Below are 19,367 nucleotides of genomic sequence, written 5' to 3' on the forward strand. Positions count from 1 at the left end.
GAGGAGGAGGAGGAGGAGGAGGAGAAGCAGCAGCCAGGGTTCCAGAAAAGGGTGATGATTTCTCCTTGGACAGGATGAGTGTGCATCCAGAAAGCAGCTTCTCTCTAGGCAGGTAATCACTGGGGCTACAATTTGGGCACCAGCAGAACAGAGCTGGAGACTGCGGCTGTGGACTAGCGCGGGTGGAGGCACAGCCTGAAAGAGCAGAGGAACACTTGACAGTGGTACCCTGAGTAAGAGGGGCGGATCAGGAAGTTCAGGCCCTAAGTCCCTCTACCCACTACCCCATTTTCAACCTCAAGCCTTGAGTCCTAGATATCCCAATCCTCTCCAGATGTGGCCCTTTAATTAATTATTCTCTTTTTTATAAAGACAGGATCTCATTATGCATTTCAGGCTGGCCTTGAGCTCACTTTGTAGACCAGGCTGGTCTCAATCTCACAATGATCCTTCTGCCTCAGCCTCCCAAGAGCTGGGATTACAGGTGTATTTCACCACATCTAACTTTATTCGTGTTTTGAGATAAGGTTGGCCATAAACCTTGGGATGACCTTAAACTTGCAGTGATCCTCCTAACTCAGCCTTGCAAGTACTGAGATTACAGGCATCCACCACCATTCCTGGTCTGGATATGGCCTTTTAAAAGGAATTTCCTTGAGAGATTGAGGCAGAAGGGTTGTTGTGAGTTCAAGACCAGCCTGGGCTACAAAGTGAGCTCAAGGCCAGTGTGAGCTGCATAGTGAGAGTCCACTTCAAAAAGGCCCCTCCCCCCAACACACACACAGAATTTCCTCTAGCCTGGCTTCCCATTCCCTAATCCTCCTGGAAACCTCCTATCTAGGTACCGCTCTTCTTTGAAGCCCTTCCTAAGCTTCTCCAGCCTCTCTTCGTAAGCTTCTTCTGGCATTGCACTCCTCTTCTGCACCCATTTGTGCAAAGGCTGTCATCAGAGATGTCAGCAGGTGAAGTTGTGTACCCACTGCAGCAGCACGAGGGACCCACCTGTGGTGGCTTCACGAAGTCAGCCACATCCCACAGTCGGTTCCCCAGCTCTTTGATCTGAGTCACAGAAACCCCTTTGAGTTTGGTGATGACAGAAATCTGGGGATCCAGGTCCCATTCCTGGTAGCCTTTTTTGGCGAGTAGAGCCCACCTGGAGAGAGGTGATGGACAGTGTGTTGAGACTGGCACATGGTAAGCAATGGAAGAACAGGCCACTCCCTCCCTCACACACCCGACACTCCCAGCCTATGCTCCCAGCTTGGCAGAGGATCCCCCACTTCCTCTCCAGCCTCACCTCCCTGAACAGTCCAGAGGCCAGCTGGGTATTGAGGAGCCAGCACCCACAGGCACTTTCAGTATCCAACCCCTGCCCCAGTAGATTCAGCTGTCTCCTTACAGACTTCTCTGACCCCCAGCTAGATAGAACTGGTGGTCTCTGGATGGGGGGCTCAGTGATCCAACTCTCAAGAATGTCAGAGACTACTGCTTCCTACTCCATAGCAACTTCTGTGCTCAGATCCTGACATAGAGCTGAGGAACAGACCTTAGAAAAGAGGCAGATAAGCACTGGAACACAAACACAGTTTGGTTTTGTATACCACTGGAACCTTTTGCCTACCCCCACCCTATCACTACTTGGTACCCCACCACTGTCTCTACCAGCCTGGGCTGTAAAAAGCCAGACCCACAACCTTCAGCCCAGGAGAACCAATCATCAGCACTCTGACCAGCCTTCCCAAGAGCTGTTCTCTCTTACCCCAACACATAGGTCACGACTCCGAGCTGAAACAGCCTTTGCAAGGCACCCACTCGCCAGTTCCTGGTCAGCACATACTTCTCTGTCTTGTAATCCAGAAGCCCCCAGCCGGCCACAGCTCCTAGGGAGCCCATGTTCTGCTCCTGCTGCCTGCTGGTGCGTGAGTCAGCATGACAGCTGCAACCACAGCTAAAACAGGAGGCAAAGAAGCGCCCAAGCGGGCCAGGCCAGTCCTTGTTAAAGGGACATTTCCACTCAGGGAAAAATCCAGCCTCCACACTCCAGCCCTGGGCTCAGTCACAAGCTCCAGCTGCCCTGGGGCTCCCATTCTCTCCAAAGTCCTTCTGGGGGACCCTAGACACAGAGGAGCAGCCTTGTCCCCTTCCCTCTGGTTTTATTTCCTTATAGGCGCAATGACAAGTGCTTCAAGTGCCATGAGAGGCCTGCATGGGGGCCGCAGAACCCAGAGAAGAGGCCAAAGAAAAGTGCAGGAAAAGGCTCTGAGCTAACATTTGCAGAATCTTAAATGCAGCAAGCAAAGTTGGGGAAGAGATATCCCTGGTAAGGGCAGCAACATCGCAAAGGCATGAGAGAGAACTGAGCTCCAGTGAGAATAGTTTCAGAGAGCAAGGTGTCCTGGCCGCAGATTCCCCAGACCTTCCTAGAGCAGTGCCCCACCCTCAGAGCGCTTCCCCGTCCATGAACAAAGGACGATACTGGAAACTCACAGAGCAGCAGGAAAAATGAGCGCCCGGTAGGCGCCCAGGCCTTGCATGGCCAGAGGCGCGCATTCTTATCAGTGCGAGCGAGCTGCCTGCTCAAGGTCAGCACACCGCAGCCCGCCCTGGGGCAACCATCAACACCAGGTTGCCCGGGAGACCGAGACGTAAAGCGCGCCTCTATTGGCTGCGACGAGCTCCTGTTGTCTACATGCCACGTTCTATTGGTCATTATGGAAGGAGGGTCCGCCCACATCCGCTGGCAGGGTCCTAAATGGGGCGTCACGCAGTCTGGGCTTCAGTGTGGGCGTCTGCGAAATGGATGTAGCCGTGCGAGAACCCTGTGAGGACTCTGCAGACAATGAACTGGAGGAAGAAGAGACTGTCGAAGAGGAGGAAAAAGCAAAGGCAACCGCTGAGGATTTTGCAGAGGCCGCCGAGGCCGAGAAGGGCTCATCTGCTGACTCGGACTCGGACCTGGAGACCGAAGGCATCTCCGGTGGGGGCCAGGCTTGACCCATGTTGAGGGACGCTGGGCTAGGGCGTCGGGAAGGGGCGTGGGCTCCTTGGGAGCGTGCTTTTGCATGGGAAATCTTTAGAACAGCTGGTGGCCCCTTTATCTCTGTGCTCTTCATTCCTGTTGGCACCAGGAGTCCCACAATTAAGAACACATTTCTAGAATGCCTCTTAAATGCAAACTCCAGAAAAACTGTAGGAAGAGGTGTCCCACCCTAAGGTGGGTTCGGGGCTGGCTTTTCCTAACCTATGGGAAAATCTAAGCTGATGGATGTATAGAATTTAAAATTGCTTTCTTCCTATAAAGAACTCATAAAACATTGTGATCATGGGCTGGGTGTGGTGGAACATGCCTATCAGCCCAGAGCTCAGGAGGCTGAGACAGGTGGGTTTCTATAAGTTCAAAGCCAGCCTGAACTACTCAGTGAAACTTTGTGTCAAAAAAAGACAAAAGAGGGGGCCGGGGAGATGGCTTAGTAGAATAAGTGCTTCCCTGGCAAGCGCAGTGGCCTGAGTCCAATCCCTGGTTCCTCAAAAAAAAAAAAAAAGACAAAAGAGGGGCCAGCCAGATAGCTCAGCAGACTAAACCGCCTGCGGCAGGCAGAGTTCTGTGGGGTAGGGTTCGATACTGACTTGTCAGTGCTGGCCTGGCCCCCGGGGCGGGCGTGGTGGCAAACACCTGTAATCCCAGCGCTTGGGAGGCTGAAAACAGGAGGATCACTACAAGTCAGATCTATGTGGTGAGATCCGGTAGACCCTATACTAAAAAAAAAAAAAAAAAAAAAAAACAAAGGACAAAGGAATTATAATCTGTAATGGTGAGACAGGAGACACAGCATGCACTTTAGCATCAGACAGGCAGTATCCTAACTCTGGCTCTGACTCCCTGTGTGACTAGGGGAGGGATTTACTTTCTCTGAACCATGATATCCTTATCTGCAATAATGAGGAATAGTCCTAATAGCACAGAAAGAAGTGTATCTAGAGGGGAAAGAAGCTAGTGACAGAGGTCAGGGAAGAGGCAGAGGGTATGCCATTGAAGGGGTCCACATTTGTCTCCTTGCCTCCTCCCAGACACCCATGGACTTGGAGAAGTGGTCAAGGATACCCTCTACCTGGGGTTTTGCAAAGCCTTAAATGTGGTCCCTGCCTCCTGCTTTCTGCGCCAAGAAAATGCCCCAGAGTTGAGCCTGCAACACCGTGGCCTGGGGCCCCAGGTACCTGTGGGGGACACTAGAGCTTGGCTTGGAGAGGAAGTACCCAGGAGATAGTGGCCACGAGAGTGTCTCTCCTTGAATCAATCACTGTCAGCCATTCTCTGTGCCAGCATTCCCTTCCCCACTTTTGCAAGAGAGGACAGAGGCTGTGACAGATCAGCATAAGCCCTTCAGGCTCCTGGGAGTGCGTGAAAGTGAAAAAAAAGCCCCAGGAGGTGAGCTCTGGGTAGAGCTCAGGAGTGCAGGTGTGCCCTTGAGAATGAGGGGTAGGGAAGGCTTTCTGATTGGAGGATACATGAATGGGCTGAGCCTGGGAAGCACAAGCCCTGGAAGTGGCCAGATGTGTCTGAGCCCTTCAGCCCTGGGAAAGAACAAAACTTTCAGGATCTTCTGCTTTGTCCCAGGGGGCTCGGGCTCTGGCTTCCACGTTGACCTACAATTCCTACATCAAGCGACTGGATCTTCGGGACAATGGACTCTGTGGGGCAGGTGCAGAGGCCCTGGCAGATGTCCTGAGCAAAAACAGCAGCATCTCTGGTAGGTGCTGAGCCTGGGGCAAGTAGATAGGCTTGACTCTTCCCTATCCTCAGAGATGTACTTCCTCTAGGCCAGGCCTTCTCATTTGGGACCAACTGGTATGGCTGGGATATGGGGGAGGCCCTCACCATGGGGTGGGGCACATGAAAGTGGAGTTAGACCCATTGCAAAGCCAGCCAATGCTGGATTCAGCTCTTTTCCTAACCTGACACACCTTCCCTCCTTTGGTGTGTGTGCGCATGCACACACACACACACACTTGCAAAATTCAGGTTGGGACTTTGCACAAAGGGATGGGCTAGACAGAGGGTGGGAGGACACCATGGGAGTTTAGTGAGGCTGAATCCAAATGCCAGCTCTGCCACTGAAGAGTGGACTAACCTAGGCAACCAACTCAACCTTGCCAAAATTGTTTCCAATCCCCAAAATGGCCCCAGCAATACCATTTAGCTTTTGGAGTTACGATAATCATTAAATGAAATTGCACATGTGAAGTGGTCAGCAGAGTATCTGGTCCACATACATGCTCCCTGCCTGGCCACCTGCACTAGTATAGCCTGTCCTTGGCAATAGGGCAAAGAGGGCTCCTATGGGTGAATCCTATCGCTGGCAGACACCAGGCACCAGTGGGGTGGCTCTCCTTCCATCACAGCACAAGGTAGGTGGTTTTAACCCTTGTCAGAGAAGTTCATGGAGGTGCAAGAAAGTTGAAGTTAGGGGCTCAGGAGGACCCAGCCAATGGGTAGCAGAGGTGCCACCATGTAAACCCAGGACAGTTCAATTGCAAAGCCCCTTCCTGTGCTTCCAGCCTGTAAGTATAGAGGGTGGAGAAAGTGGTGAAGGGAGGTGGCTGTCTTTGGATCCCACTGACCAAGGAGTGGTACTGTTCCCCAGATGTGGACCTGTCGGAGAACCAACTTGGAGCACCAGGCATCCAGGTCCTCTGTGCTGCCCTCGCAGTGAACCAGGTAGTGCAGAAGATGCAGCTGGCAGGGAATGGCCTGGACGAGCAGGCAGCCAAGTACCTTGCTGATCTCTTGCTGGTCCATACGGGTCTGAAATCCCTGGATCTCAGCTATAACCAGCTAAATGACCAAGCAGGTAACAACTAGCCTGGATTGCCATGAAACATGAAAGTTCAGCTTCCTCTGGGAGTGATGGGGTGGGGAGTAGAAGAACACTAAGCATCTTCCAGAGAACATCTGTGCCCTGGTTTCTGCTCCCCACACCCCCTTTGTCTTCCTCCCTTCCCAGCTGAGCCACACAGAACTCTTAATTCATTTGGGTATCTCATTGCCCATTGCCATCCCTGGTTGACACCAATTTAGCCACTACAAATCTAACTGCTAATAAAACAGAGTCCCTGATCTTAAGAAGCACATGTTAACAAGATAATTCCCAATAATTACTGGCATAAAAAAACCAAACAAACCAGATATGGTTCTAGAAATAATTAGGGATCCCTTGGTTTACAGAGGTGGCTGGGAAGCCTCTATGAGGAAATGATATTTAAGCTGAAATGTGCAGACTGGGAAGGAATCAGCTATGACAAGACCAGAGGGAGGGAATTTCTAAGAATTTCTAACAGTGAGTGTGCAGACCTGTTTCGCAAACTGACAATAACCAGCATGTGTGGATGAAGATCCAGAAGAGAGTGACCAGTCTATGGCATGGAGAGGCAAGAAGGGGATGCTGAGCTGAAGGTCAGGGTAAAGGTATGATGATTATTCCAAGAGCTGCAAAAGACATAGGTGGAGTCTTTTGATCTCATTGTTCCCTCATGCCCACAGGCCTTGGCATAGGTTTTCTTCTTTGTCAGGAATACAGACTTCCACCTGTGCTTATTCCTAAATGCTGCAGTCAGTTATAGCAATCACCTAGAAGACGTGTGTAGTGGTGTGCACCTATAGTCCTACCTGTGTGGGGTGGCAGAAGGATTGCTTGAGCCCAGTAACTCAAGGCCAGCCTGAGCTACATAGTGAGATCCTTGTTTTTAAAAATAAAAGCCAAGCTGGGCATGGTGGTGCACACCTATAATCTCAGCACTTGGGAGGTTGACGCAGGAAGATTGCTGTGGCTTTGAGTCTAGCCTTAGGTACACAGTAAATTCGAAGCGAGCCTCAAATGCACAGAAAGGCCCTGTCTCAAACAAAATGAAACAAAACAACAAAAGATAAGAGTCAGGTATGGTGGAACATACTCAGAAAGCTGGGAAAGGAGGGTCACATGTTTAAGAGCAGCCTGGACAACTGAGCAAGATGCTGTCTCAAAATATAAAAAGGACTGGGATATATAACTCAGTGGTGGACCACTCGCCTAAGGTCTGCAAAGTCCTGGGCTAAATCCCCAGTACCACAAAAAGGAAAGAAGAGAATCATTTCCTGCAACTGGGCTTAGAGGTAAAGATTCTTGGGCCCTGGACCTGATGGACCAAATTCTTCAGGGAATGCACAAACATGTTCATTTTAGTGGATACTCCAGGAGAATTGTATGATCTGGAAAGTTTTTGAATTTTTGGTGTGTCTCAAACCATTTAGAGTGACCGGGATAACACCAGCCTGGGCCAGTGAAAATTGGCCCTGGAGTTTAACTACCAGAGCCAATATGCCTTCTAAGGAAATTACTGTGGAAAGCCAATGGAATTAAAGGAGAGGCTCATTTGATGAATGAGGTATCATCAGTGTCTCTCTAAGACTTTATAGTCAGAGGGTGTGTTACTTTCTAGTACTGCAACATTACCTAAGATGATTAACTTAGAAAAGGAATGTTTGGGCTCATGGTTTTGGAGCCTATGATGGATTTTCTCCATCATTTTGGGGCTTTGGCAAGGTTGTAGCATGTGGTAAAGCAAAAGTGCTCAACTCACGGCTGGGGAACAAAGGGGATGATGGGGTTCCACAGTCCCCTTCCAGAACACATCAGATAATCTGACCTAAAAGCCTCCCTCTAGCCCCCATCTAAAGACCTCACTATTTTCTAATTTCACACCCTAGGAACCAAACCTAGGTTACAGGAGCCTCTGAGAGACACTTAAGATACGGAGTATAAAGCTGGGCAAGGGTGGGGCCTGCCTGTAATCCCAGTACTCTGGGAAGCTGAGGCACAGAAAACAAGTTCAAGCCCAGCCTGGGAAATTTAGCAATTTAGCTACAACCCTGTTTCAATTTTTTGTTTTTTACAAACTAGCAATGGGCAAATGCCAGAGAGGCACTCATTCAAAGTGGAGCAGTCAGAAGCTAAGGCCCTACAACAGAAAGCGAACACCCAGTATACACAAGGGAGGCAGTGTGGGACCTGGGAAAGGATAGACTCAGTCAGGCCATTTTTGTTTCTCCAGGTGGAGGCTGGAGGGGTAAAGGGTCTCGGATTTCCCACCAGATCCATAGCATTGGTAGCACCCACCTTACAGGATAACATAGAGACAAAGCATTGGCAGTTAGAGATGTGTAAGAGGAAGCATCCTTGTATCAGTCAGGGTTTTACTAGAGGAGCAGATATAACACAAGATGTACAAATGTATAAGAAGTTACAGGATCAGTTTACAACAGTCAGCCACAGAGTCAGCTGAGGAAGCGTGCAAAGGGTGTCTGCACACTGGAGACTGTCCAAGGTCTGGAGCTCACTGCAGTATTGCATGCAAGTGTGTATCAGGAGGCTGATGGGTCTACAATGGAAGGCTGATGAGTCTACACCAGAAGGCTGAAGGATCCACTAGACGCCCAAGTTGACTGCAAAGACAAGAGCTCCTCCGAGGACATGGAACTCTCCATCTTCAATTCCCTTTTATATCCTCTAAGTGATGAGTCACTGTAGGATGGGGCCTCCACACGTGAGGGTGTGGAATTGCTGAGCTGATTTAATTAAGCTTTTAACTTCTCAGGTTCACACAATCCATCAACTACTGCAGTCCTCAGACTCTAGCTGTTTAGCAAAGAAAGGGATGTTGCATTAAGTGGGAAACCATACCATCCCCTTCTAGCCCCAGAAATGTCAGTGGAAAGAGGAAGGACCCACATCTGATAATGTGAGGGCATCAAATCCAGCATAGGGCATTGGAGAGGGGCAGTGGTAGGAGTCTTTGCTGCTGCCCAGGGAGCTCTCCAAGGTGCTAGATGTGTCTGCTAGTGTGTGCTAGCCAGGGAAGTAGGCTGCCTGAGCCCTCTGATCAGTTTGTCCATCAGTTTGGTTTGTTTGTTTGAGACAGGGTCTCACTTTGTAGAACAGGCTGTAGTACTCAATATTTAGCCCAGGCTGGCCTCAAACTTGCAGTGATCCTCCTGCCTCAGCATCCCAAGTACTGGGATTACAGACATGGACCACCACATCTGGCTTCATTTTTATTCTGTGTATTTCTCCAAACCAGCTTTACTAGACTTGTGCTAGGTTCTGGAATCATGCTGAAAGTTCACATCCAATCCTTGCGGCACATCTGAAATGCTGATAGAGACCAGCCAGGCAGAGGGAGATCTAGTGGCTAGAGTCTGGAAGAGGTCTTGACCAAGCAGGCAAGGTTTCCTGATCTGTGACCCAGATTAGAAAGACAAGGAGCTGTTACCAGATGAAGAATAGGACTCCAGGCTCCAAAGTGGAGGTCAGCTGGAAGGCACGTGAGTGCTGGAGTGCCGGAGAAATGGAAAGTCAGACTGGTCCAGTCCTGACAGAATGCAAAGAAGGCGTGGGAGTATGATTATATTTCAAGGATTCCCATACCATCTCTTTTCTTTCTCTGCCTCTCTTGCCTTTCCATAGCTATGCCACTCTTCACCTCTGATTTAAACTATGGTATAAGCCCTTCCCTGAGTCACCCAGCTGCTGTCTCTGCCAATGCCTGCCAGCAACTAGCAACCTTGTTGAAAGGCTAATCCAAGATTGTCACATCTAAAGTTCTCCCTGATTCTATTTATTTATTTTATTTTATGTATTTGGTACAGGGTCTCACAACAGCTTAGACTCCTAGTGATCCTCCTGTCTCAACCTCCCCGGCACTGGGATTACTGGTGCATGCCACCACGCCTGGTCTCAGTGGTGGGCTTGCAGGCCCAGGGGCGGGGCTAATGTGGCATGTGGTGCCAGGGATCAAACCCTGGCCCCTGTGCTTCCTTAAGCAGGTACTTAGTTCACTGAGCTATCTCACCAGCCCTTGTCCCTGATTCTTTATGCCTGAGCTCCTTTGGCTCAGCATTCAGGGCCTCTTGGCCTCTCTCAAGAAGTGCCCTCACCTCATCTCATTGCTCCTGCTTCCTTCTTCCCTCCCACAGCATCAGACTTGAGTTCATTTCCACATGTGTCTGTACATCTTCTCTTTCCTGTGTCTACCCTCCATTGTGTATGTGGCAGCATGATGGATTTCTCAGTTCAGACTTCCTCCTCTATCCTTACTTCCCTGACCCCACTGATGCCATCACTCTGTTTCCACCCCTCCCTGTTTGTAGTTTATAGTAACTCATATCCCATGGTTCATATTAAATCTTCCCCTTTAGTTGAGGGTTCCTTGAGGGCAGGGCGGCTCATGTTGAGCTCATCTCTGTGACCTCCTGCCTGACACAGATTCTGGCATACAGGGACATCAGTGTCTATCTTTGAAGGAATGAACAAAATAAGGTCTCTCTTGGTGTTCTTGAAGGAGAGACCCTTGGACCAGCACTGGCAGAAAACACAGGACTCACAGAACTTAACATGAGCTGGAATCACCTCCGAGGCCTAGGAGCTATAGCATTTGCCAGGGGATTGGAGGTATGAGACCCTCATCAAGTTGGCCCTTGGGGACAAGTCTCCTTGGTACTAGTTCCTTGTCTTTGTCACTCTTCAGAAACAAACCTTGGGTCTTTTAAGCAGAGATTAAATGATATTTCTTTAGGTTACCTTTATTTTCTTGGCTTCATTTCATGACTAGACGGACTTGTCCACCCTCATGTCATTTACTGAAAGGCCCACAGATAAATATCAGATACCTTTTCCAGATATCACAGACATGCTGGGGTGCTTACATTTGGCACGCGCGCACGCACACACACACACACACACACACATGCTCTCCTGACATGACACCTTTGCACCTTTGGGTGACAGCAAACTTCTCAAACATCCCACCTGCTCCCTTGCAGGTTATGAATCAGAATTTTGGGGAATGGGCAACCAAGCCCTACCAGGGTATCACTGGCATCTTCAATGGCTGTCTCTAGTGCCACTGTCTCTAACTTCATGTGGTCCCCATGAGCAAGCCACCCACTGCCTTGTCCACTTAAACAGGGACTGACACGGGGGCCTTGCCTCGCCAGGTAGCGGTCAGGTTCAGTCTTGCCAGAACATGAATCCTTCACCTCATCACAGTCCCTGGGAGAGGTTTCATCCAGTAGCCCTTCACTGGCCCCTGAATCCTGGGGCTGATCCATGTCTTGGAGTCCCTTGCCTTTGAGACAGTCCCACTGGGGTGTGGATCTCATCACCGTGTCTGTTGCCTGCTGCTGCATGATTTTTGAAGTCACTCAGACCCCCATCCTTCTTCCTGACCTCTGTTGGGCTCTGAGGCTGTGGCTTCTAGCTTCCTCCACCTTCAGATGGGGTCCCATGGCGTCTTTCTTTTGCTTTAGGTAAACATCTTCCTGAAAGTCCTGGACATCTCTTACAATGGCTTTGGAGACCTCGGAGCTTCAGCTGTGGCTGAGGCCCTGAAGGCCAACAATGTATTGGAAGAACTCAACATGAGGTGAGAAGCACAGGGTTTCCCAGCCCAGAGACAGGGGCACGACAATCTCATTGCTATTCCCATTGATTTCTGAACTGACCATAATCTCCCCAGGATGGGAGGGTGAACCACAATCCCAGAGCACCCAGCTCTGTCCTCTTTTAAAATGATGACATATAGCCAGGTAATCCCAGCACTCTAGAGGTGAGACCCTACCTAATAATTTAAAAAGAGGCTGGGGATGTAGCTCAGTACTGAAGTCCTGGGTTCAATCCCAAGTACCAGGGAAAAAAAAGATCATCACTTATATGTTGAGATTTATCATTCCTATGGTGCAGGCAGGTGGCTGGGGATGATGGCTGGGCACATAAAGCATCTTCTGAGGGCCTGGTGCAGAATGGGCACCCCAAGTGAGCTTTGTCCCTGTCAGAGCAGCTTAGTCTGGATAGCACAAGATAGTTCTGACAGGCTGGCCCACGGATAGGCTTTCCTCAACACATAGCTACTAGGCACATGCTCTGTGTGGAGTGCTGCTCCAGGCCAGGAAGGGTCTTGAGCCTCTACTGGGTCATAGGGCAGGGCAAGAACAGTGAAAAGAAAAGAGGTAGGATCCAGGCAGATAATACCTCACCGGGGGCTGCTCCTGTGGGCAGGGACACCCCATCCAGTCCAGCCCATCTTTCCAAGGCTAGAGGCAGCCTTAAGAGATCATGAGCTGGATGTAAGAAGTCAGACAGGAGTGGATTGGTTCTGGAGACAAAGCATCCCAGAGCTGAGGCACAAGGTTTGAACCCAGCAGAAGGAAGAGAGGAAAGAAAGGATGTCAACAGAGAGGTGGGTGATTTTCGGTAGCAGATGTCATGGTGATAGGCATGAGGTGCTGGCTGGGTAGAACATGTGGGAGCTGGGACTGGAGAGATGGCTCAGTGGTCTAAAGCACCTACTTAGAACAAGCTTGGCCAAGCACAGGGACCACGGTTCGATCCCCCAGCACCACATGCCAGCCAGTCCCGTCCCCAGGTGGGCTGAGCTAGCCACACGCGCGCGCACACACACACACACACACAATAAATAAATGTAAAAAATAAAAAATAAAAAAAAGAACATGTGGGAGCACCTGCTGAGTTTTAAAAGGACCAGGTAGCAACTTCAGGTGTGTTTGCCAGGAGGCCTCCTGTAATACTGGGAGCCAACGAGAGAGTATCAGATCTTTACATATGGGGATGATAGAAAGCTGGCATGTGAGGCCCAGCTTGTAGGGTGGAACAGCAACTCCAAGGGCCATCCTGAACAGAGAGAGAGAGAGAGAGAGAGAGAGAGAGAGAGAGAGAGAGAGAGAGAGAGACAGACAGACAGACAGACAGACAGACAGACACAGAGACAGAGATCAGTATGATGTCTTCTTCATATTTTCATGCAACATGCCCCAATCAAATTCCTTTTCCCACCCTCTCCTCATACCCTTTTCAGTCTCTAGTAGTCACTATTCTAGGTTTAGTCTTAATTTTATTTTATTCTATCTATCTATCTATTTATTTTTTGAGGAACCAGGGATTGAACTCAGGCCCTTGCGCTTGCCAGAGAAGCACTTATTCCGGTGAGCCATCTCCCCAGTCCCCTAGTCTTAATTTTAGTTTTGTTTTCATTTTCACATATGAGAGAGAATATGCAGGAGTTTTTGTTTTGGGGGCCACTGGATGGGGATCAAACCCAGGGCTTTGTACATGCTAGGCAAACACTGTACCACTGAGCTGCACCCCAGCCCAAACTATGCTGGTCTTATCTTGAGTGCTTGGCTTACTTCACTTAACAATGTAATGTCCTCCAGGTGAATGACAAGGACAGGATTTCATCCTTCTTTACGGATGGATATTACTCCATTGTGGACGTAAACCCCGTGTTCATCTGTCAGTGGACATCTAGATTGGTGCTGTGTCTTAGCAGGATGCCTATCTTTTATGTTGCAGCAATAACCGCATCTCTGCAGCAGGAGCACTGAGCCTGGGGCTGGGCCTCCGGGGCAACCAGACACTGAGGATTCTCGTTGTGAGTGCTGGGGGTGGGGAGGGACACATAACTGCCCTATGCCTGTCTACATAGGCTCATCCCCCACCAGGTCCCCACCCCAGGGGCAGTGGGTGGGCAGCAGTGCACACCAACCCCACAGCCCTGATGGGAGTCTCTGGAGGGAACCTCTTAGCTTCTTCCCATGACCTTTCCTCCTCTTGCTCTGTACCAAGCTTCACACTCCTCCATACCTCACCCTTCCCTCCCGGAAGCTGCCCCACAATGTGTTGTTGTCCTTTCACCTCCTCTGCCTGTGAAGGTGATGTTCTGCTGAAAGGGCCAGAACACTCTAGTGTTGCCTTTGTCTTCTCTCCTGCTCTTTATTTTCTGACCTTGCTGGACCTGAGGAAGAGCCCAGGCAGAGTGGATGGCCACTACCCAGACCTGCTGAGGCCTGTGTACCCAACAGTGTTGCCTTCCTCCAGGGTTGTGGGGTGGAGGGAGCCACTGAGCAGAGCTGACAGCAGGAAACAAAAGGGAGGCAGCCAGGCAAGGGTGGAGGAGGTGCTGGAGGACGGGGTTGGCCTCTGCTTCTGCCTGGTAGTTAGCTCCCTAACTCCAGGCTCCCCGTGCTTCTCTTGTTACCTTCCCACACACAACGTGGGAACCTTAACCTCTCAAGCTTGGATTAAACACTTTTCTGCCATCTGCTGGATAGTCCCCCAAATGCAAGGAACTGTGAAAGTCCAACCTGAGCTCGTCACTAAAAAAATTTATTTTTAAATTGTATTTTTTAAGACATGTACTTATTTATTTATACATTACCTCCTTCTGCGGGCTGCCTCTTGGCAGGGAGAACCGAGTCAGAAGTCTAAGGAGTCTTGCCCTTCCCTGTCTGCCCTCTGCAGTCGCTCACCTCCTACCGAACGCTGAGGCTGCTGACTTCTCCCTTTTCTCCCTGGTGACCTCCTACTTTCTCCAGTCCTGCTCCTTCCTTCCCACCTGCTACCTGATAACCTTTCTAAACCAGAAGTCTGTCCAAGGAATTCATGCTTTAAACCTGTCACTTCTGATAAACCCGAGCTTCATAGTTCATTTCTCAAAGCATATTTGATGGGGGACCTGGCTCTGCCAGTGCCCCTCTTCCAAGTTCAACACTCTCATCCTGGGGTGCTCAGAATTCTTTGCATCCACACACGTGTTTTACTATGTTCCACGTCTGCTTTTTCTCCTGCTGCTCTTGCTGAAATGCCACGACCCTCACCTACAAATCTTAGCTCCAGGGTTTTACTGTCCAACCTCTCCTCCCAGCTGGAGTTGGTGCACACTTTCATTGAATTTAATATGTTGAGTTTGACATTTCCTTTCCCTCCCTCTAGCGAGCTGGTAAGCTCTTCAGGGCCAGAGATGTTTTGTGTCTGCCTCCCTGGTACCTAGCAGACTCTGGTGTGGGGTGGGTGCCCAGTCAGCACCCACTCCCTTCCACTCTTCCTCAACCCAGTAGTCTGACCCAGGATACTCTGTCCTGTGGAGACCCTCGCTCAGCTGAAATGGTGGGGCTGACTGAACTAGCCATGTCATCAGAGATGAGGGGGGCACCTTCCCTTGCAAGTTGTTCTCCAACTTCCCAGGGCTTGGCTTCTCTCAGTTTCCTGTGTGTATATCATTCTTAGGTATCCAGGAATCCTATGCAAAGTGAAGGCTGCTTTGGTCTCCTCAAATCTGTCCAGGACAGCCCAGCATCTGGCCTAGAACTGCTGGATATCTCTGTAAGAGCTTTTCATAAGCCTTATCTCTGATTCTCCAACAGCCCCATGAGCTACTATCATCTCAATTTTAGTGGCACAAAATGAGGATTGGAGAAATAAAGTGTTCTGCCCAGGTATACCACGAGGCAGGGTCAGAGTCCTAATCCAGGCCTGCGTGTAGGTTGTGAGACAGCTCTAGCTCCGCTTCCACTCTGGGCTGGTAGCTTTGCTATGGTCTCTCTCACCTTGGGCCCCTGCCTGGGTTCTTCACTGGCTGAAGTAGAAGAGGTAGGGGCTTGATGTTTAGGGTCCTCTTATGTTTAATTTTCAGGTTCAGCACTTGCAAGGTTGCCTTCTTCTCCTGCCCCATGCCCCACCTGTACTTCCTGCATGTAGATTCCGGCACTGGGAGATTCGTGTGTATAACTGAGGGAGGTTAGGATTCCTTTTCATTCCTTTTGAACACAGAAAAGTCACTCTTTTCTAAGGCAATAAAGGTAATTAATCACTAAGGAGAGATTTTTTTTTCTTTTTTGAGATAGGGTTTCATTATGCAATTCAGGCTGACCTTGAACTCATTTTATACCCAGGTGAGCCTCAAACTTACAGCTGGGGTTATAGGTGTGCAGCATCACAACTAGCCTTTGTTTTGTCTTTGAAATACAGTCTCACTATGTCAGTCTTGAACTCACTGTGTAGTCCAGGCTGGCCTCGAACCTGAAGCAATCCTCGTGCCTCAGCCTCCCAAGTTCTGGGATTACAGGCATGTACCACCACACCCAGCTGAGAGAATCTTAAAATTTGTATATTTGTGGTGCTTGAGATATAATACAAGGCTTCACCCATGTAGGCAAGCATTCTACCACTAAACTACAATCCCAGACATCAAAAATATGAACTATTAAAAGACAAGTCAAGCTATACTTTGACTTTTAGACTTCAGTCATAGGCTTTCTAGAAATGCATCCCACTTAGCATTTGAGACAACTGATATCTTTGTCAGTCCAAAGCCAGCAATGAGCATGCCACATCTCTTTTGCTGTCAGCACTGGGATGCTGTTCTTCAAAAGAGAAGGTGGCTTATGAATTCTCCTGCCCAAGTACGTATCTATCCACTACAACATATAGACATTACCTGAGGCCTGTAGTATAATGGAAATACCTAGGGCTCTGTAATCGATTCTAGCCTGAGGCCAAATCCTGGGTTCCTTAATATGTGATATTGCACAAGATTATGAACTGGGGAATCATCACCAGTAGCTTGTATCTAGTGTTCTATTTCTATTCTTTAAATGTTAATCAGTCTAAGATGACTAGGGTGTGTGTGTGTGTGTGTGTGTGTGAGAGAGAGAGAGAGAGAGAGAGAGAGAGAGAGAGAGAGATCTGACAAACACCTCCCAAGAGCTTTATGAAGATAGGATGAGAGCCAAGCATAGTGGTGTACACCTGCAGTCTAACTTATCCAGCTAAGTAAAGCAACAGGATTACTTAAGCCCAGGTGTTCAAGGCCAACCTGGGCAACATAGTGAGACACTCCCCCACCTTAAGTAATAATAAGTTACTTGAAAAATGCCTATAAATTTTATCCAAATAATGCTGTTTTATATTTTTATGGTAGATGCTGTAGAAAGTGCTTTCAGAGAAAGATTCTGCTGAGGCAGGAGAGATGTGGTCAAAGCATGCTACTTGCTGGCTTTGGACTACTGCAGACATCAAGAGAATATACTTAAGTTCTAGTTCTCTTCTCAACCCCTTTGTTTTTCATTTTTGATTAATTTAATCACTATGTTAAAAAGTGCACATAGTTTATGGTTAGATTGCAAATAGTGGGGCCGGGGAGATGGCTCAGTAGAATAAGTGCTTTCCTGGCAAGCGCAAGGGCCTGAGTTCAATCCCTGGTTCCGCAAGAAAACAAACAAAAAAAAAAAGATTGCAAATAGTATATGCCCATATAATGAGCCCCCAGATCAAGAGCATCTCCTAAAAGTACACACGGGAGGGAAACCACCCAGAGGGGCTTCTTTGGTACTGTGCATGTGCGCATAAAAATAATGAACTTCTCAGCGAGTACTCACACACTGACCGCCTTGTGATGGGTTTCTCCTTAGGATATCGAGGTAAACAGAAAGTTTGACGACCTTGCTAGCTCAGTGAAGGTGATTCTCCCAGGGCTGTGCATAAAGAGGGGTGCTCACAGAGTGGAGTACAAAAGAGTTGTTGCCAATCTTCAGACAGTACCCTCCAGCATCTGCACCTAAATGACCTCAGACTTGCTTCTTCATTTCCTCCAGTAAGTTTCGCCTTCCATGTGGGGCCATTTAATTCACAGCATACGTGTCTTCCTCTGGCTCTTGCAGTAATCTACACTTTTATTTGCTACCACTTATTCACATAATACAAACCCTACTCAGCAGTCTGGATGCAAGGTCAAAGATGTCTCCATCTTTCCAATGCTCATGGTCTGGTGATATTCATAGACAAAATATAAGGAGCTGTATACTTGGCATCCCCAAACTCTAACTGTAAGGATGAAAATTGTCACAACTGTCTTTGAGGGTAATTTATTACTATGACTGAGCCCTAGAACTACCTGTGCCCTTTGGTCCAATCCTTTGATTAAGCTGTTGTACAGAAATAATCAGAGATTCATAAAAAGAGTCATGCCTGAAAATGTGCCCTGGAAAATGCTGTTTATAACTATGAAAACTGAAAGTAATTGTAAATGTTCAAAAACTAAGGTTTGGGGGCTGGGAATATAACTCAGTGGCACAAGCGCCTGCCTGGCAAGCACAAGGTCCTGAGTTCAATTCCCAGTAGCAAAAGAAATCCTTCCAAAAACTTGAATTCTGCCAATATTTTTTGGTTTGGTTTGGAGACAAGGTCTTACTATGTAGTTCATGCTGACTTTGAACTCACTATGTAGCATAGCCGGACCTTGAACTGACAGTGATCCTTCTGCTTTGGCCTCCTGAGTGCTGAGATAACAAGTATGTGCCACCATGCCTGGTCTGAATTCTGCCAGTATTAAAAGCCACATACTCAAAGAACATTGAACAATTCATGAAAATAAACGATTAATTTTTTTTTTTTTTTTTTTGTACCAGGAATTGAACTGAGGACCTTGCGCTTGCCAGGCAGGTACTGTGCCACTGAGTCGTATCCCCGGCCCCACATGATTAATGTTAAGTAAAAACATCAAGATAAAAATATCAAAAAATAAAAAAGATAAAAATATCATTTGGTTTATCTAGTGCCATATCAAAAGGTTGATCACAGAGTTACTGTATGACCCAGTAATTTGTCCTCTAGGTATACATTAAAGAGAAATGAAACCATATATCCACCTTAGAACATGTACACAAATGTTCATAGCAGCATTACTCATAATAGCCAAAAAAGTAGATGCTCACCAATCGATAAACACAATGTGGCATGTCCAAACAATGGAATATTGATTACTCAACAATAAAAAATATGAAATATAGGGAGATAAAAATGTTGTGAAATTGATTATGGTAATGGTTGTGCTTCTCTGAATATACTAAAATAATTGCCTTGTAGATAGAACTATGAATGAGAGAATTTTAGGTATATAAATTATATTTCCACTAATGCTATTTTTCTTTTTTCTTTTTGTGATCCTTTTATTTTTGAGACAGGGTTTCACTCTGTAATTCAGGCTGGCCTTGAACTCATGGCAATCCTCCTGGCTCAGCCTCTCAAGTGCTGGAATTATAGGCATGCACCACCGCACCTGGCACCACTGTTCTTTAAAAAAGCAAAACTACTGATACATGGTTCACACTTGAAAATATACTACATGATGCCAGGCATGCTGATGCACACCAGTAGTCCCAGTACTGGGGAGGTAGAAGCAAAAAGATTGCTGCAAGTTCGGGGTCAGCCTATGCTACATAGTGAGTTGAAGACCAGCCTGGACTACATGACAAGACCTGTCTGAAACAACAACAACAAAAATAAAGTATACTACATTAATAGAACCAGTTGCAAGGCCACATGTTTTATGATTCTGTTTATATGAATTATACAGAATAGGTAAATCTAGAGGGACAAAAAGTAAATTATAAGTGGCCTAGTGAGAGGGAGACAGACCAGTAAGGGATTGGCAGCCAATGACAAAAATGCTCCAAAATTGATTATGATGATGTGCAACTCAGT

The 19,367-nt window shown here is 48.0% G+C and overlaps 2 protein-coding genes across 5 annotated transcripts in view; one reads left to right on the forward strand and one right to left on the reverse strand.

The window, feature by feature from the left end:
- P2rx6 (purinergic receptor P2X 6) overlaps window positions 1-1,940 on the reverse strand; it is a 9,345-nt gene extending 7,405 nt beyond the window's left edge. For all 3 annotated transcript variants that reach the window (XR_002820402.1, XM_023711315.1, XM_004628162.2), the window contains exons 1-2: window positions 1,760-1,940; window positions 1,003-1,153 (exon numbers count right to left, since the gene is read on the reverse strand). Coding sequence is in view for 2 of the 3 variants with exons in the window: in XM_023711315.1 (XP_023567083.1) it covers window positions 1,003-1,153; window positions 1,760-1,893 (285 nt within the window). In the remaining variant the exon portion in view is untranslated. The remainder of the gene's footprint in view (window positions 1-1,002; window positions 1,154-1,759) is intronic.
- A 783-nt stretch (window positions 1,941-2,723) lies between these two features.
- Window positions 2,724-18,110, forward strand: Lrrc74b (leucine rich repeat containing 74B). 2 transcript variants are annotated; one of them, XM_023711635.1, is made up of 9 exons: window positions 2,724-2,977; window positions 4,069-4,211; window positions 4,616-4,748; window positions 5,643-5,849; window positions 10,372-10,481; window positions 11,339-11,454; window positions 13,401-13,479; window positions 15,114-15,209; window positions 17,297-18,110. In XM_023711635.1, the coding sequence occupies exons 1-9, from the start codon at window positions 2,797-2,799 to the stop codon at window positions 17,444-17,446; spliced, it is 1,215 nt and encodes a 404-aa protein (XP_023567403.1). In that variant the 5' UTR covers window positions 2,724-2,796; the 3' UTR covers window positions 17,447-18,110. The 2 variants fall into 2 exon arrangements, with proteins under 2 accessions (XP_023567403.1, XP_023567404.1); XM_023711636.1 differs by lacking the exon at window positions 5,643-5,849.
- The last annotated feature ends 1,257 nt before the right edge of the window (window positions 18,111-19,367 follow it).

This window comes from Octodon degus, unplaced genomic scaffold (assembly GCF_000260255.1).
Source record: "Octodon degus isolate 3935 unplaced genomic scaffold, OctDeg1.0 scaffold00021, whole genome shotgun sequence".
Taxonomy (NCBI): domain Eukaryota; kingdom Metazoa; phylum Chordata; class Mammalia; order Rodentia; family Octodontidae; genus Octodon; species Octodon degus.

Coding starts and splice junctions, on each gene's coding strand:
- Lrrc74b (XM_023711635.1), top strand. CDS start 2,797: ATGGATGTAGCCGTGCGAGAACCCTGTGAGGACTCTGCAGACAATGAA. Junction 4,212..4,615: donor ACCGTGGCCTGGGGCCCCAG/GTACCTGTGGGG, acceptor GCTTTGTCCCAG/GGGGCTCGGGCTCTGGCTTC. Junction 13,480..15,113: donor AGACACTGAGGATTCTCGTT/GTGAGTGCTGGG, acceptor TATCATTCTTAG/GTATCCAGGAATCCTATGCA.